The sequence below is a fragment of the Sorex araneus genome, chromosome 7 (assembly GCF_027595985.1).
Source record: "Sorex araneus isolate mSorAra2 chromosome 7, mSorAra2.pri, whole genome shotgun sequence".
Lineage (NCBI taxonomy): Eukaryota > Metazoa > Chordata > Mammalia > Eulipotyphla > Soricidae > Sorex > Sorex araneus.
In genome coordinates, this window is record NC_073308.1 from 6,575,874 (window position 1) to 6,594,486 (window position 18,613).

The window sequence follows — 18,613 nt, forward strand, 5'->3', positions numbered from 1 at the left end:
AGCCCGACTTCCCGCCGTGGCCCCGCGCCCTGCACTGTGCCAAGGGAACCGTGGCTGTCAGCTCGCCGCGACACTTTCTGCTGCTGCACCTCGGGCCCGTGGCCGTGCGACTCTGCTGCACCCGGGGCTTGCAGAGTGCAGCGTGCTGGGGATGTGGCCCCCCGCGCGGGGCCGGGGCGTGTGCGGGGAGGGTGGCCTCGCATGCCAGACTGTGCGGTGGGTGACCGCGGCGGCCCCGCATCGTTCTCTGTCTGCAGCCTTCTCCTGATTCGCCTTCTGTGTGCTGTGCGCTTCTTCCCCAACGCTGTGGCCGCCCCGCCCGGTTTTTACGCAGCGGTCATTTTATTCTGCGCGCGCTGCTCACTCAGCCCAAGGGGCCTGCGGCCGGCAGCCGCTCTTCCAGTTCTCTCCGCTGAAGGTGGGTCGTCACTTGGCAGGGGCCCCGTGGGAAGCAGTGCTGGGCGGGGGCACCTTACACTGGCAGCTAGCCGCCCCCACCCACCAGCCTCCCGCTGCCTTGCAGAGTGTCCCCCAGAATCCGGGTAGCAGGCAGCCTGTCCCCCAGGGCTGCTGCTGCAGAAAGGCCAGGGCTGGTTGCAGGAAGAGACTCGCTGACAGGGTCAGAGCCAGTTCCCAGCCTCCTCTGGGCTTTGATGGGGTCCACGTGTGCGCTTGGCAGTCCTGTTGGCTGGAGGAACTCGTGGCCAGAGTCATCGCTCTGTCTTAAGCCAACCATTCCCGATGCCCAGCCCCAGTTCCCAGTTCCCACTGTAAACTTCCTTCCCTTGGCGTGCACCCCAGCTCCGCGGTCTCCAGCTCCAGAATTCCGTCTCACTTGGGCCTCATTTTAGTCCCATTCTTTTGTCTGGCCCATTTCCATTCTTCTGTGGTTCGTTTCAGTTTTGGTGGTGCAGGGTTGGGTGTGGAGGGGATGGGGGTAAGAACCTAGTGGTCTGCCGATCCGCTGTTTTCCCGTATATACCCCCCACACTTCCCATGCCTCTGAATATATGAATGAGAATTTTTTTTCAAACCTTTCACTTGATAATTCTAAACCTTCTCTGATTGACTCCCCGAACTGGCTTCTCACTCCTTGTCTTACAGCTCATTCTCACTCCCCGTCCTTTCCTCCATGCCTGCGCCTTCATCAGACATGAGAGCACCCCTCCGTGGTGACCATAGACTCAGCTGTTCAGATTAATCAGAGACTATGGAAATAATGCAGAAAAGTACCATGGCTTGAAAATAATGAGTATTAGTCTTTAGTATGAACATAATGTCTAAACTGTTTAAGGAACAAAGAAATAGGTCAGGAGTTAATGTGCTGACCTTGCTTGCTGCTAACCCAGTTCTATACCCAGCAACACATAGATTCCCCCAACCAACATGTGGAGTATACCCAGAGCACAGAGCTAGGAGTAACTGATTACTGCTGAGTATGGCTCTGAAACAAGAGCAACCACCAAAGTTTGCTTGATTTGCTCTTCACAGCCACTTTATGAAACTTGTATTGAGAAGTCTTGGTCGGCTGAATTAGATCTCTGTGGCAAGTCATTCCTATCCTTGAGTATGTCTCTTATGTCTTTAGGTTCGTCTCAGCAGACATAAACCACTTCAGCATTGGACACTTGCCCTAAAATGTTCCCAATGCCAGGAACTGGCAAAATGCTATCTTGGTTTCAATGGATGGTCTGAAAGGATTGTCAGCTTTGGAAGTGGAGATAGAGTTCAAGTGCAAAGCCTGTGCCTGCCGTGTTCAAGGCCCTGGCTTTTGTCCTGAGTACTTCATGACTCCACAGCACTGTGAGGTGTGACCCCAGCGGGCCCTGAGGACCGACAGACCTGGCAGATGGGAGTTGTCTAAGTGAAAGTGTCTGAGCATCGGTCACACCCCAGAGTCAGTAAAGATCTCAGTGAATTGACGTGTTGTCCATATTCTACAACACTTGTGTGCTCTGTTTGTGCATGGTTGGTGTAGTTCATGGAAAGTTTTGCTTACTGTTGAAGTCACAGGTTACTTCAACTATTGGCAAGGATTGCTGGAATTTAGTTATTACTTCTAATTAAACATTTTAAAATCTACATTGATGGGATTATACGGCAGCTGGGGGCAGTTTCTGGGTATGACTGCCTAGCGACTGGAAAATGGAGAATTTGGGTGGAAGAGGCCCAGTCCCGAACATCCACACTATAAAACCAAGCTCCCAGAAGCATGCGGCCATGATGCGGCCACGGGACATCTGATAGGCTAGTTCTCCCTCTTGTAGGACCTGGCATTCTATGAGAGTTTACTGCCTGCATGGGGGAGAGACCTTGTCAAGTTCCCTGTGGTGTATTCATATGCCAAATACAGTAACAATGATGGGTCTCATTCCCCTGACCCTAAAGACCTCACCTCAAATGCGGCACCACTGGGAAGGACGAGTAAAGAGAGGCTGCAAAAATCTCAGGGCTAGGATGAATGGACGTTATTGGGCCCGCTCAGGCAAATCGATGATCAATGGAGTGACAGTGACAGTGAAAATCTACATTGAGATATTCAGAAGGACCTTCAATCTAAAATCCTAACAGCTTCAGGATCTTTCTGACCTTGAAGAAAGGGAAAACGAAGATATTGTGGCACCACTTCAGAAGCAAAGTGTGAAGTTCTGTGCTTTAGAGGTGGTATTGTCATCTTTTGATTGCAAGAGCCCTGGAGTTGGCATAGCCGAGACTTTGGATAAACTGGAAGGTCTCTGTGGGGACTGGAATAAGGGTATGCGTAAGAACTCATTCTCTATCTCTCTCTTTCTCTCTCTCTCCTCTCTCTCTCTTTGTCTCCTCTCTCTCTTTCTCTATTATATTTTCAGATACATCAGAAATAGCCCTCTCCTTGCCAAGCTGCTAAAGCCTTGGGCAGATGTTTTTTAGCAATACTTGTTTAAATCTTAGGTAATAGCCAACAGAACTGGAATTTCTGGAGGGTTTGGGGGGTATGCTCGGGACACCTGAATGGTGCTCCTGGCTCAGTACTCAGAAATCACTCCTGGCAGTGCTCAGTGGACTCTGTGGGATACTGGGGATCAAACCTGGATTGGCTACATGCAAGGCAAGTATCCTACCTGCTGTGCTATCACTCTGACAGAACCTTGAACTTCACAATTTTAGAGCTGTCTTTCTACCAAGATGCTTAGGGGTATGGAGATGGGAACAATGTTTCTCCTATTTGGGGTAAGAATCTTCTTTGTTCCAAAGTAATCTTCCAAATATGAATCATGTGTAATCTTTCATTATCCCAGAAAAATGTTCATCTAGATAATGAAATAAACTAATATAAATGTTTTTACCCCCAGAATCTATGGCACGTAGGCTTAGGGTATTCAGTCAAAGGCAGGGCTGTTAGTGAAAGAACTGGAACAGCCTCTGGTAGGTGAATCTTAGGGAGAGACCAGCTCATCTATGCCACTACCAACCCTTTCTCAAGCTCCTGTTTTTTCTTTTAATTTAATTTTATAGAGTAATTCACAATATTTGATTACATTTAATATTCGAACACCAATCCCACCACCATTACACCTTCCTACCACCGTACTTTGGATGTTTCCGTCCCGAACCCGAACCCCTGCCCCAAAGCAGAACTGAAAGAATTTGTTTTGTATTGTTTGTTCTGAATCAACTGCTGAAAATACTCCAAAAAAGTTTCCTTGGAGGAAAGTATGTGAATATTTTTGTATTTCCCCCAGGGACTATTAAGCCTGTCAATAAAGCTTACTGACATGTTGTTAAAGGTTGAGCCTTCTGTGCTTTTATGTATGTTTCCCTCTAAGATTGGTTGCCTTCTACTTTAAACGCCATCAAATGTGGAGTGCTACTCTTGAAATATTGGCGGTGTGAGGTATGTCAAGTTCCTGGTTTATAGTAGAGTAGTCTATAGGTGTCTAGCTTCCATTTGCCCATTTGAAATATATCATCAGTGTGAGCTCTGTGCCATGATCTTGACTAATTTCTCCCTTCTAGTTGACCGATTCAGGAATGTCCAGAATAGATCAGACAGCAAAAATGTATGATAATAGCCCTGACAGAATATACCTATCACAGTGGCTGGAGAGATAGCACAGCAGATAGGGCGTTTGCCTTGCACGCGGCCGACCTGGGTTTGATTCCCAGCATCCCATATGGTCCCCCAAGCACTGCCATGAGTGATTCCTGAGTGCAAAGCCAGGAGTAACCCTGAGCATTGCCGGGTATGACCCAAAAAGAAAAAAAAAGAATATACCTACCACAGAGCCTTTGAGACATAGCTTTGTGTGGTGCCTGCCTTAATCACTAAGATCATGATGTAGTTCTCTGGTTTGTTTTTTTTTTAGTTTTATTTATTTTTATTTTTTTCTTTTTTGGGTCACACCCAGTAATGTTCAGGGGTTCCTCCTGACTCTGAACTCAAGAATTACTCCTGGAGGTACTGGGCAGACCAAATGGGATGCCACGATCGAACCCGGGTTGGCCACGTACAAGGCAAATGCCCTACCTGCTGTATTATCGCTCCAGTCCCAGTTCTCTTTTTAGACTTCATAAAAATCAGTTATACAGATTGGCATGGTAAATCTATTTGTTTTGGTCAGATTTACAACTATTATCATTCCTTATGAAAAGTAAGATGACTCAGAAGTTTGCTATTTAAAAGACTGTGTCCCATGCATTTCAAAAACTGCTCATTGTGGCTTTAGGTAAGACTTTTCTTGTCTGTCCTCGAAGTACTGGAATTTTCTTCTTTGAAGAGCAAATAAATTGATTTTGAGAAGTCAATTACAATGAAAATAATGGAAATATAAGTATTTCCTATTCTTTTAGTCACTAGATGCTTTTCAGAAGTAGTCTCAAATTTGTCCTTTGTGGAATCTGTGAAAAATAATTACAGCAATTACCCCCAATGTATAAACGTAGAATAGTTTAGATTGTAGAGAGTATTTGATCCAATTCTTCTTTCTCAACTGCTTGTCAATAAAGCAGAATAGTATAGTGGTTATAAACTTCAGAGTCCTCTATTTAAGTACTAACTGTTCCCTGTTTTCATTTTTTCTTTTCTTGTTTTTTGGGCCACACCTGCTGATGTTTAGGGTTTACTCCTGGCTCCTCAGTCAGGGACCACTGCTAGCAGGACTCGGGGAACCGTATGGGGTGCCAGGGACTGAACCTGTGTTGGCTGCATGCAGGGCAAATGTCCTGCCCACTGTAAAAGCACTCTGGCCCCTCTGTCAAATTTTTTAAAGGCAACTGAAGGTCTTCTATTCAGATATGTGAAGGTATTTCTAAGCTGTAATTTTCTGAAAAATTTGACTTTGTCATTTAGCTTAACTTATGGGCAATATGATAAAAGTCAAATACTTAAAACATACCTAGAATTTAGCAGTGGACAAACTATTCCAATTATTGCTACTATTTCCTACTGAAGAGAAAACATAACTGGAATCAGCTCAGGGTTGGTTTTCAGCACTGACATATTGAGTGGCTGTGATCCTGTGTAACACCAACTATGTATTGTGAACCTTCACGGTGATTCTGCTGGGGCCAGGAAGACAGGTGAGAGGCCTCGTGCACATGCTGTGCATGTAGAAGGCCAAGGTTGGGTTCCTGGCAACACATGAGTGTCCAGGAGCAAACCCAAGTACACAGCTCGGGAGAAGACTCTAAACACTTCTGGGTGTGACCCCCAACAACAACAACAAAAATAGTGGTCATACTATTTAAGATTTTTGAATTTTCTCCTCTTACAGAATTGTAGAGTGCGATGAATATTACTGGCTATGCCCAAAGGAAACTGAATAGTCAGTAGTGAATCCACAAACAGAATTGCTCTCTTTGCTCTATAGCCCTGCGGTCTTCATCATCATCACCATCATCCCGTTGATTGGCTATTTTCTCGAGCGATCTCAGTAACGTCTCCATTCGTCCTAGCCCTGACATTCTATCAGCCTCTCTTTACTCGTCCTTTCCAATGGTGCTGCATTGGAGGCTCTTTTAGGGTCAGGGGAATGAGACCCATCATTGTTACTGGTTTTGGCATCTAATACGCCACAGGGAGCTTGCCAGGCTTTCCCATGCGAGCAGAAAACTCTCGGTAGCTTGCCAGGTTCTCCGAGAGGGAGAACTAGGCTATTAAAAAGATAATTTTACATATCTTTAAGAATACTCTTTTCAGAAAAGTGTGGTTATGGTCATCTGTTTTAGTTTGTTTTGGTTTTAGGATCATATCTGGCAGTGGTAGCTATGCTACTCCTAGCTTTGTGCTCCAGGAACCATCTGGTGCTGGGATCAAACTGCAACCTGTAGTCTGCAGAGCATGTACCCAGCCTAGTGAGATCTCTTTTGAGCCCAACTTCTTTTAATATCTGCACTGAAGCCTCAGCGCTTGGTGAGGTTTCCCTGACTCCCCAGCACCCTGCTCTACTTGTCTGTCTCCCATACAACTGGAGATTCCTTTGGTACGGGAGACATCTGTGCTTCTGGTACTCCCAATCATATGTTGTTTGGAGGTAGGAGACCACGTACATTGTATAAATGAAAAGGAAATTCCCTTCTTCTCCAGGAACCCCTGAACCTCCAGCATTCTAGATGTTAACAGTTCTGCAAATATCTAAGGGAAGAATTTTCGTGGGGCTGGAGTTTTAGAACATCAGGTAGTAGCTCTTGCCTTGCACGCAGCCAACCAGGGTATGATTCCTGGCATCCTAAATGATACCCTGAGCACTGCCAGTAGTGATCCCTGAATGCAGAGCCAGGAGCGCTGCCAGATGTAGCCCTGCAGTCTTAGAGGCAGAAATTTTAAGTTGTCAGAGACCTTATATAGTTACATGAGTAGACTTTGGGTTGACTTCAGCCTTGAAGTCTGGGCAAGTCTTCTAGTAAAAGTGACTTCTTTGGTCATCTAGTAAAATTTCTATCAACTAGAAGAATCTTTAAGAACCAGTGGGGGCGGTGGAGCAGGTGGGATCGATCGCACAATGTAGGGCATTTACCTTGCACGCAACCAACCCGGGTTCGATTCCCAGCATCCCATATGGTCCTCTGAGCACTACCAGGAGTAATTCCTGAGTACAGAGCCAGGAGTAACACCTGTGTATTGCTGGTGTGACCCAAAAAGAAAAAAAAAACAATGGGAGCTTAAGAAGATGGTACTGGAGCCAAGGAACCTGCCTTGCATATCCCTGGCACAGCATGTGGTCCCCTCTAGCACCACCAGGGAGCACAGAGCCAGAAATAGCCCCTGAGTACCAGAGGATATGATCCCCACACCCAAAATATAAAAGAAATAAAAGAAGAAGTGGGTTGGAGAGATAGCTCAGCAGACTGGGCACATTCTTGGCATAAAGGAAGCATAGTTTCAGTTCCAGCTCAGCACGGCGTTGCCAGGAGTGACTCCCAAGTACTAAGTGGGTAAAATTCTGTTTTTTGGGGGGGGTCACACCCAGCAATGCACAGGGGTTACTCCTGGCTCTGCAGTCAGGAATTACCCCTGACAGTGCTCAGGGGACCATATGGGATGCTGGGAATCAAACCCGGGTTGGCTGCGTGCAAGGCAAACACCCTACCTGATATGCTATCGGTCCAGTACCCAAACTGGGTAAAATTCTTGAACACCATGAGTCTGACCCCAAAACAGAGAAACAAAAAGAACCAAACTTAATGTCTGCATTGAAAAGGAAAATGTTCTTATTTTATGATTTAAAACTAAAATTATTGGAGGGGCTGGAGTGATAGCACAGCGGGTAGGGTGTTTGCCTTGCACGCAGCCACCCAGGTTCGATTTCCAGCATCCCTTATGGTCCCCCAAGCACCGCCTGGAGTAATTCCTGAGTACATGATACAGGATAACCCCTGTGCATCACAGGGTAACTGAAAAAGCAATAAATAAATAAATAAATAAATAAATAAATAAATAAAATTATTGGATGTATAAAGGAAGTACACACCCAGTATCATTGTGCTCTACCTTCATAGAAAGAACATTTTAGACAATAATTTTGAATTGGTCCTTGTTAACTTTATTTCAGAAAGTGGTAAAATAGCTGTGGAATATAGGCCTTTGAGGAACTCACTGTTGCCAGAACTGAAGGACTCCGTGATTTAATTCAAAGTATGTGAAGAGAAAAATGTAAGGATGACATACATTGGATGGCTGTAATTCAGAATAAAGAGCAGATTTTGGAAGTTTTTAGCATATGTAGTCAATTCTATCATCCGCAGGAAACTATGAAACTCTAAAACTGTATTTGAGGGAATTTCTGGAGTTTTTCTGAAGTCCTGACCGTTGGTTCTAAACCCTTATTTGAAATTTGGAGAGTTCTGAGTGCCCTCTGAGTTCTGTCAGACAAATAACTTTTTGAACTCCCCTTAAAAAGAATCCTAGTGATTTGGGGCCTTAAATGTGATTATGTTAGAGCATTTGAAAAGTTACATTTTTTTTTTCAAGTACTTAGAGCTCAGCATCTCATGCATATCTTACATGAAATATTTTACGAAAGAACCTTTCTGTTAAACAATTGCACTGTGTTGCAAATTAGGAATTAATTTACTAATTTCCAGGAGAACACATGAATTCACTATTTGAATGTGTGTTCTAGTGATGGGGGTGTGGAGGGGGTGGAACAAAATGTGTTTCATATCATTGGTAACAAATTTGGAGTTGGATAAATGTAATTAACTTGGCTCATAGTCAGAAAATTTGTTTCCAAGGTTAGGGAAAGGAAAGGAGAGAAAAGGTGGTTGTGTTCCTCTTGTTGAAATTTTTTTTTCTTTGTAAAATAATTTTTTGTGTGTGGGGGGAAGGTAGCGTGGCTCACACTTGGCAGTGCTCAGGAATTACGCAGCCTGGCTCTTTGTAATAATCACTTGTTGTATTGCTCAAGGGACCAGGTGATGGTAGGGAGCAAATTCAAACCTTTCTCATGCAAAGCATGTGCTCAATCTTTTGAACTATTGACCTAGGTTTGAAAAATAATTTTTAAAATAGTTTAAATCAAACCCATCAAGAAAACCTCAAACGCCCAAAATTGGGTCTTAAGAAGATTAGCTTAGGAGTCTGAGACACAGTTCGTCAGGCTGGAGCATGGACTGTGTGTGAGGGAGACCTGGGTTTGATACCTGCCACTGCATGGCCTCCGGAGCACTGCCAGGAGAAACCTCAAACACCTCCAGGTGTGGCCCCCAAACAAACAAAAAACATCCACCTTACTATGAAACATGAGAAGACATTTAGTTCTAATGCCAAAGAATTCAGAAAACTAACACCCATTCCTAAATGAGGACTCTCTTGGAACCAACTCCATTCAAAGCTCTCTACTCAACTAGACCCTGGGAAGTAGCCCCTTCTCATAGAATGTTTATTCTAGAAGTCTGAGATAATGAGAACTGAAATCCATGAGAAGAAGGACTGTGAAGAAAGTTAAATGGGTGCGAGTCACAGTATTGCAAGAGAGCCTTGTTACATTCTGACGTTAAGGTCTTCAGTGGTCTCTCCAGGAGTGCTAGAAAGGCAGGCAGCCCTCTAGAAAGGGGCTTGCTACTTTTTCTCTATGAATTAATGTTGAGCTCCATGCAAGAAAGGGGGATTTGCCCCAGGCCAGTGTAAAGGAGTGTATATGAGTGTTCATTCGTTTATGGTCGGTCTCCCAGAATAAACTGTCTATGGCCCCAGAGCCCTCCTTCAGAAAATTTTAGGTCAGTGATTCCATGCTATCCCCTCTCTCAGGGACTGATAAATAATCAGAGATACTGAGAGTTTAAAGGTAATGAGAACATTTGGGAACCCCCATCCATCCTAAGTAGTGCTCCTTTTGCAGGTTAGCTAGCTTTCTTGGAAGCAGGATGGCCCAGGGGAGGAAGAATGTGTCTCGGATTTCAGTAGTGAGGAGGACGCACCAAGACCACCACAACTGGACTAGTACTGTTGAATTCGCCAGTGTTCCCAATGGGGGACACACTGTTCCTTCCCCTCCCCACCCCCACCACAGGGTTTGGCTCAGAGTAGTTGGCAGTCCCAGTCCTATTTGGCTGGCAGGGGTGGGGAGGGGAGGCTGGAGTTGGGCAGAGGAGGTGGGAAGAGGACCTGATTGGACGTCTTTGGTGCCTTTCAGGGAGAAAGGAAAGCCTGGGTCCTGCTGGTTACCCAATAAGGGCTGCATCAAGGCAGCATAAAGGGGCTGCGGGGGAGGGGCGCGGGGTTGCTAAGGGTGTGTCGTTGCTAAGGTTGCACAGTGCATAAGGGCGCTTGCCCGCCTATCCTGGCTGCCACAATGGCTGGCCGCAGGGTAGGATGCCTGCCCTCTAGTCGCTTGGACTTGTCCTGGCAACGAATTTATATAATATCTGTGTTAATAGGGCGACCAGCGTGGCTGCTGGGAGCTCCGATCCTAACGCAGATTCTGCACCCCGTCCTGCTGATCCCCGACCCATCCGTCCCCAAGCCCTGGATTTCTCCTTCCCGTGCTCCTGCACTTGAATCCCCTCATGCCCTTCAACCCCGGGCCAAGTCCGGGTTTTTTGATCAACGGCTCATCTCGAGTGTTGGCCGGATGTTGTTCCCGCTGCAGAAGTTTAAAGGTTTCATTCCCATCCGGGATGAATACTCAGGTAAAGGGTTGCCCTCTGCGTCCCATCGATTTGCCCTTCCACACCAGGGATTGAATGACCAGCCGGCAACACATCAGAGGCTCCCAGTTGATCCAATGATAAGATGGACTCAGGATCAGAGTCCACCTCTAGCTTTGTCTCCTAGAGGGACAAGTACAAGTCCAACTTCAGGTCTAGATCAACCTGAAGATCAGACATCTGAAATGCCTGCTCCACCACTAGGTGGACAGGTTCCAAAACTACTAAACTTTATTACTTCTCCTGCAAACAGGAGGGAGGGTCTAGTTAATGTTGGGTCCGGAGCCGCAAGAAGCAGAGACGGGCCAGTCTTGCAAGACAAAAGTTTATTCAGACCAACATGCTGGGGCTGCACTTCTAGTAGATGCAGCGGTTTGTGCTAGTTAGGGCAGCCTTTTTATAGGGCTTGTGTCCTCCAGGCCAGTCACGTTAGTCACTTAGCCTCGCCCAGAGCCACTATCTTGGGATTCGTGTGTCTGGAGACATTCTTTCATTCTTCTTGCCCTTCGTCAGGAGTTACTTTCTGTAGAGTCGTGGGACCGGAGTCGCTATCTGGGCTCTGTGTCAGGGGCTGGAGTCACTATCTACTGGGCTGGAGTCACTATCTGCTGGGCCGTGGGACCGGAGTCACTATCTACTGGGCCGGAGTCACCATCTGCTGGGCCGTGGGACCGGAGTCACTATCTGGGCTCCTTGTTCTCAGCAACTCCTTCTGTGAGCAGGTCCCTATCTTTTAGGCACGTACGTGAATTCCAACCAAACCAACAGGCAGATGTCAGGATGTATGTGACAGGACTCAGGCACAGTGCATTGTTATATACAGTTCGGGGGGCATAAGCATGGTTACAGAAGCAGAACAAAGCGAGGTTACAAAGGTCAAGAGTGGGCTTTAACACAATATAATTTCTTTTAACTTAACAGTTGGAACTTCCAGAAAATCTAAGAAACCTCATCATCGACCACAACAGATGCAGGATGAGGACTTAGATTCCAGTATGGATATCTTTTATCCCGAGGGGAATGAACCCTTGGATGTACTGGGAGATTCAGAGCAACATCCACAGATCCCTCACAAGACTGAATCCTTTTCACCCCAGTCCCAGCATCCAGAACCCTCTGAAGAGCTAGAACAGCTTCCCTTTAAGGCCCTGGAAGCTGAAGTTTCAGCAAGCACACAACAGACCCCAGCTGCACTTCCAGGATTTCCCGAGGAATCGAAACCTTTAGTTCCAGACTCAGATTTGCTGTCCAGTACCCCTGAAGAGGGTGATACTGCTTCAGTCCTGCCAGAAATCCTAGTTCAGCCTACATTGGGTCCTGAGGAAAGGGGGTCTTCAGTACCTCAGGAGATGGAAGCTCAGTCTTCAGAGTCAGGTCTGAAAGCGCAGTCTTTACTGCATCATCAGCCAAATGAACTGTCTCCAGTCCAGAAAGAAGCCCATCTTTCAAATATATCTACTGTCATCATCAAACCTGCCTATCTGCAGATTACCGAAACTCCAAGAGTCAACAAGCAGGATGAAATTTCAACCCAGCCAGAAACCCTAAGTCTAAGTCACACAGGAGAGACCCGTGAAGAGAATGAACACTCTCTAGCTCAAGAGGTGGCCCAGTCTCAGCCTCTAGAGAGCCCTAAGGGTGACTCTGCCATACAGCAGGAGGCAGTGGCTCAAGCTCCAGAGATCCTTGAGGTGACTGAATCTTCAATCCAGCAGGAATCCCTAGCTCAGCCTCCTGAATCTTCTATGGAGTTGGAAGGTCAACCATTTCTTCATCCTGCGGAAAATCTTCCAACTCCAAATCAGAATGGAACTTCACACTTAAACTTGCCCCGTGTCACTGCTCAGCATTTGAGTGTGACATTTTCCATTTTTTCAGAGGTTGGTGATGAGGTTGAATCTTCTCCAGTGCCACAGGAGGCCCTGGATCAACCGTCTGAGCCATCTGAGGAATCTGTCACTAATCCACCTCTGCATCCCGAAGAGTTTATTACATCTCCACGTCACAATGAATCCCCAAGCTTAAATTTGACATATGTCAGTGCTAAACCTATTGGTGTGACATTTTCCATATCTACAGAGATCAGTAATGAGGATGAACCTTCAGTCCAGCAGGAGATGCAGGCTCAATCTCCTGAGCCATCTGAGGAATCCGTCACTCACCCTTTCCCGCATTCTGAAGAAAATATTCCATCTCCAAGTCACAGTAAAGCTCCACACATCAACTTGCCCAGTGTCACTTCTAATCCTAAGGGTGTGACTATTTCTGAAAGTACAGAGGTCATAAATGAGGTCAAACCTTCAGTTCAGCAGGAGGCCCAGGCTCAACCTCCATCCCAAGAGGTCCAGGCTTCATTTCCAGGCCTCTCTGAGAACATGGAATTATCTGGCTGGCAGATTGTATCATCAACCATTTCTGAAACACAGAAGTTCCAGAGTGAGATGGTAGCTCTACATTTGGGTCAGACTCTAACTCAGCTTTCGCCAGACAAGGAACCTGCTGAGAAAATGGAAATTTCTTCACCTGTGCAGGAGACCCTCACTCAGCTTTCAGAGTTACCAACAGATATCGTTTTGGCTCAGGCTTCAGAGCATTTGGAAGGACCACTTTCAGCATCAACTCGGCATCCATCATCAGTCCGGGTCACGACTCTCACGGCAGAACCAAGTAGGGAGAGCAAAGCTTCTACGACCCTGAAGAAGACTAGCGCTCCCACAGAGCACACTGTGACAAAACCAACAGGGAATGTGCGGACTCATTCAATCGCCACTAAGATTTCAGCTCTACCCAGTCTGGGGGTTTTGAAGACAGTACCTTCTCCAACCACACAGAAGACCACAGGTCAGACTTCTCATCAAAATCAACCTTCTACACACCAATATATAACTGTAACTCCGGAACGCACTGTGAAGACTAAACCCTCGACAACCCTGACAAGTACCAGTGCTACAGAACACTCAGATGTGACACCTATCACACCATCTCTGAGTCCTCATTCAAACCTGAGTGAAGTCACGTATCCACCTATAAACAAGGACGTTCCTGTCACTGAAGACAGTTCAGTTACAGCTCCAACCATGCAAGAGACTGGAGTTCCGTCTTCAAAGGCCCCAAAGAAAGCTGAGGTAACAGTTTCAACAAGTACCACTCTGACAACCCCCACAGAGGGATTGCTGTCAGAACAGCGTCAGCATCAACACACAGATCTGAGTGAACAGACATCTGTAACTTTGGACGAAACGCCACAGCCAGAAACATCAAGGACAGCTTCCCTGAGTCACTCTTCAGCCCTATCTTCTGGACGATCTACTTCCGAAAAGGCACATGTAGATTTCCCTGAGCAACTGCAACAGAATGAACACATGACCTTCAACATATGTGAGCTTTGTACCTGCACAGAGGATACCCTCTCCTGCACCGGTCTCAGTCCAGAGAAGAGACTCCGTAGAGTGCCTGTGCCAGGGCCCAACATCAACAGGACCTTCACTATACTGTAAGAATCACCTTTCCTCTCATCTCTGCATTCTGCCTATTGACGTAGCAAGCCTTTGCTTCAATGTCTTCCTGTATCTGCCTCATCCCCCATGTCCACGTTAAATGATTCTCTCTCTTTTTTCATCTTTTGTCAGTCAAAAGATATCCTCATTCTTCTTATCTGTTGTTTCTTCTTCCCCAGTCTTTTGCTTATAATTGTCCATACTCTCTTTCCTTCACTATTTTTATCTCACCCTCAACCTATCCTTCATCCCATCAGCTGTTCATTTAATTCCTTAACCTTTGTTTTCTCTTTACTCCAGCCTTTTTTTTTTAAACAATAGTATGTTCTCCTTATCTTTTATTGCTGGTGTCACAACATGTGCTATGGACATGATTTCTGGTGCCAGACTACCCGAGTTTGTCATTTGTTAGCTTTGTTTATTTAGCTCTGTGACTCAGTTCCTTTTTCTTTACGTGGAGATTATGGTAAGTTTTCACCTCCTAGTATTTTGATACTTGTTCATTTTGATACTTATGAAATTAGTACCTTTAAACAACTTTCACATTAATCCCTATGGAGATGAGGCCAAGGTGGTGGAGAAGGGTTGATTGTGAGATCTAGCCAGCTCCAATGGCAATCAAAGTAATACTTAAGAAATCTATGTAAATACTTTGGGCCAGAGTGATTGTACAGTAGGTAGAGCATTTGCTTGCACTTGTTCCAACTGATCTGATTCCCCAGCGTCCCATAGGGTCCTCTGAGCACCACCAGAGGTGATTCCTGAGTGCAGAGCCTGGAGTAACACCTGAGTATTGCCGGGTGTGGCTCCCCACAAAACTATAGACTTAAATTGGGAACTAGCATATACATGAATGCTGTCTGTTATTGTTACTTAATCTCTCATTTCAGAGTTAAATTTTTTACATCGACTTTTCATAGAAAGCATCCATTTCCCCCAACCTAGCCACAAGAATATGTCATCAGCTCTTAAACATGATGCTGTTGGGGAGAAAGGGAATACACACAAAAGGAAAGGCAGCATGTCATTAAGCACCAACAGAGGCACAAAAATGCACAGTGTCTCCTCAGTTGGGGAAAACTGCAGAGAGCTGACATGGAGCAACTTTAGCTGGGAATTAGAGGTTGATGGTAATTTGTTAAATCAAGTGTGTGGGGGTGGGGGAAGGGAGAGTAAAGTCTAAGAAAAAGCATAGCTCTAGAAAGTTCTGGGATTTAAAAAACAGGCAGACTAAAAAATATCTGTTAGAGGCTGGAGAGGTGGTACACAGGCTAAGGCATTTGTCTTGTATGTGGCAATGGCAGCTACCATGGTTTGAATCCCAGCACCACGTATGGCTCCTGATCATCATCAGACTGTGGTTCCTGACCACTGCTGGATGTGCCATGCCCTGCAAAAAAAATTGAACTGAGTTAGGAAGTAATGAAAATATGCTTGTGAAAAATCTGAAGTATCAGGTATGGGGTTTGAAATTTGCATTGTGAGGTATAGAGTGCTATTGAAAGTTTTCAAGCAAGAGAGATAAATAAGAATCATTTTAGATTCTATATGTAGAGAAATCTAAGAGGAAAGTTGGTTGAAAAAAGACCAAATGTGCTCTTAATAAACTCTAGGAGTAAAGTGAGAAGGGGCTGAATAAGCGATTGTAGCAAGAGTAGAAAAACATCCTGGATGGGGGAGAGAGCTCAAAAGGCTGAGCACAGGCTGTGCATGTGGGAACCCAGGGTTTGATCCCTGGCACCTCATGGTTCTCTGAGCACCACCAGAGTGACCCCTCCAAAGCACTGAGCCAAGGGTGGTCCCTGAGCACCAGAGGCTGAGCCTCCCCAAAGCCCAAAAAAATACAAAGAAAATCCTGAGGACATTACAAAGAAAGAACCAATCAAAGTTAGTAACTGCCAAGTTGAGGGAGAAGGAAGGAGAAAAATCCAATATGATTAAAGTTTGTGTTCTTATTGAGAGAATGATAATGGTGTTAAGGTGGAAATATAGTAGGTAGGAGGGACAGCCAGTCTGATGAGACACACTGAGTTCCAGGCATCTTTTTTTTTTAATATTTATTTAATTTTATTGAATCACCATGACAAAAGTTACCAAGCTTTCAGGTTTAAATCCCAGTCATATAATGACCAAACCCCCATCCCTTCACCAGTGCACCTGTTCCCCCACCAAGAACCCCAATCTACCCCCCTCGCTCCTGCCCCGCACTAAAGTGGCCAGTGATCTTCACTTTATTCTCTCTATAATTTGGATACATTCAATATTTCAACAGAGAACTGACTGTTATTATTTGGAATTTTCCCCCAACAATCAAACCTGCAAAAAAGGAACCATTTGATAGTTTGTATTCCATTGCTGAAAATGAATATTATAGGATCTCGCGCAGCCGCTTTCGCGTCTAGGCATCTTTTTTAGGTTAAAAAATGATTGATGTGCTTGGCCTATGAAAAACGGTGCATGTTAGGTATGACTTATGTGTTTGGAGATAAGTAATATACCTGTGAAACAGTTACTAATCTGTGCCTTAAACAGATCCCTCAACTTGTGGCCTAGGCATCATAAAGCAGCCAGAAGATTTGATGGAAATGTCCACTAGGTTGATGGCACAGGTTTCTGTTTCAACATTTTCACCTGAAAATGTGTGCATAAACTTATTAGGTTTATATTTGGATTATATACATGTTTGCAGTTGATATACACATGTTGCTGGGGGAAGTTGACAAAACTAGATTCAAAGTGATCCACAGAGTTAGTGGTTAAAACTGAACTCAGGGAGCCAGAGTCACAGCACAGTCATACCAAGGGCTCTTGCCTTGCATGTGGCCAACCCAGGTTCATCCCAGGCACCCCATATGGTCCCCCTCCATCACCACCAGGAGTTTAATTAAAAATTATTGACACAGAAAAAAAATGATAGACCCTGAGTCCAGAGCCAGGGGTAAATCCTGAGCACCATCCCCTCCCCCACCCCCACCCCACACTCCCACCAACTGCATTCATCTATACATGTGTAAATTCATGAACATATTCTCTTTGTTACAATAGGTCAGTAAAGTTAACAGGATAATGTGTGAAAATCCCACTTTCCCACTCTACCACCTGTGTGACTACCGCACAGTAACTCCTGTTACCATCTTGGGTTTTCTTCTACTCTCTTTCCTGTGCATTTTCCCCCCACTGAAGGTCATTCTTTGTGATTTGTTCTTTTCCTGGTGAAGTATGTTGAATATATCTCTCCTCACTAGTCCCCCTCATTTTCTCATTTCCCTAGTCTCTATCTAGAAATTTCTACTATCTCGAAATTTCAACAGAGAACATTGACCAAAATCTTTGGTGGTCTCTGGCAATATTTTTAAATATGTATTTGCTGGTAATTTTATTCATTTCTCTGTATAATTATGAAATTAAACTTTCTCTATTGATTTACAGGAGGAGTTACAATAGGTGTGAGCTTGGAAAAATGACTTACATGCTAACTAGCTGGCATTATTGAGCTACTCCAGGAATTAGGAAGTTCAGATTGTGAGATATTTCAATGTTTGACCAGTGGCCCCACATCATGTCTTTAGTTGGGCAAAATGGGAAGCTGATAGCTGTGGAAAGAAGCTGGTGTTTTCTGTGTTTCCATGATTCTTTTACTTAGCCTGTTCATTCTTTTCCTACCTATTCAAGACTGTAAACTGTGTTTCTTCACAGGAATTTCCAAGGAAACTCTATTTCTTCCATTGATGGAAATACATGGAAGGCATACCCTTGGGTTGAGAAACTGTGAGTATATTCTCTCCAAATATGAATATTAAAAAATAATTGCACCATAAATCCTCCTTAGTGGGACTGGAGCGATAGCACAGCAGGTAGGGCATTTGCCTTGCACGTATGTGGTCAACCAGGGTTCGATTCCCAGCATCCCATATGGTCCCCCGAGCACTGCCAGGAGTAATTCCTGAGTGCATGAGCCAGGACTAAACTCTATGCATCGCCAGGCGTGACCCAAAAAGAAAAAGAAATCCTCCTTAGTATACAATTTAAGATTAATACCTCTGATAAAAGGTATTCTCCTCTCATGTCCCAAAACAACCTCTGTTAGTTATAATGGTTTTTTTCTTTTAAAAATTTTAGTTTACCAAGATCCTATTTAAAATGTCTTTTTGTTTTCCATTCTATAACAAGTAGAGTTAATTTTATGCACACACATACATATGCATATATAAGAATCAGAAAACAGACTACCAAAAAATGATTGATAGCAGTTATAAGGTTTTTTCTTTGAGTATATTAAATATCGCATGCAATATCTTTAGCCTACTTCTCCCTCTGGGAGAAACTGGCAATCTTCTGAGAGTTTCCTGCCCACATGGGACAGCCTTGCAAGCTTCCCATGGTGTATTCATATGCAAAATCCAGTAACAAGCTAGATCTCATTCCCCTGACCCTGAAGAGCCCCCAGTGCAACACTGTTAGGAGGGCCAAGTCAAGATGGACTTCTAAGA

At 44.9% G+C, this 18,613-nt stretch overlaps 1 protein-coding gene across 1 annotated transcript; it reads left to right on the forward strand.

Annotated features, from left to right (window-relative positions):
* The first annotated feature begins 2,568 nt into the window (after nt 1–2,568).
* LOC129406556 (leucine-rich repeat-containing protein 37A3-like) lies at nt 2,569–17,895 on the forward strand. The gene is made up of 4 exons (XM_055144717.1): nt 2,569–2,755; nt 10,366–10,608; nt 11,548–14,119; nt 17,820–17,895. The coding sequence occupies exons 2-4, from the start codon at nt 10,551–10,553 to the stop codon at nt 17,893–17,895; spliced, it is 2,706 nt and encodes a 901-aa protein (XP_055000692.1). The 5' UTR covers nt 2,569–2,755; nt 10,366–10,550.
* The last annotated feature ends 718 nt before the right edge of the window (nt 17,896–18,613 follow it).

Coding starts and splice junctions, on each gene's coding strand:
- LOC129406556 (XM_055144717.1), top strand. CDS start 10,551: ATGTTGTTCCCGCTGCAGAAGTTTAAAGGTTTCATTCCCATCCGGGAT. Junction 10,609..11,547: donor CATCCGGGATGAATACTCAG/GTAAAGGGTTGC, acceptor TTAACTTAACAG/TTGGAACTTCCAGAAAATCT. Junction 14,120..17,819: donor AACAGGACCTTCACTATACT/GTAAGAATCACC, acceptor GTTTCTTCACAG/GAATTTCCAAGGAAACTCTA.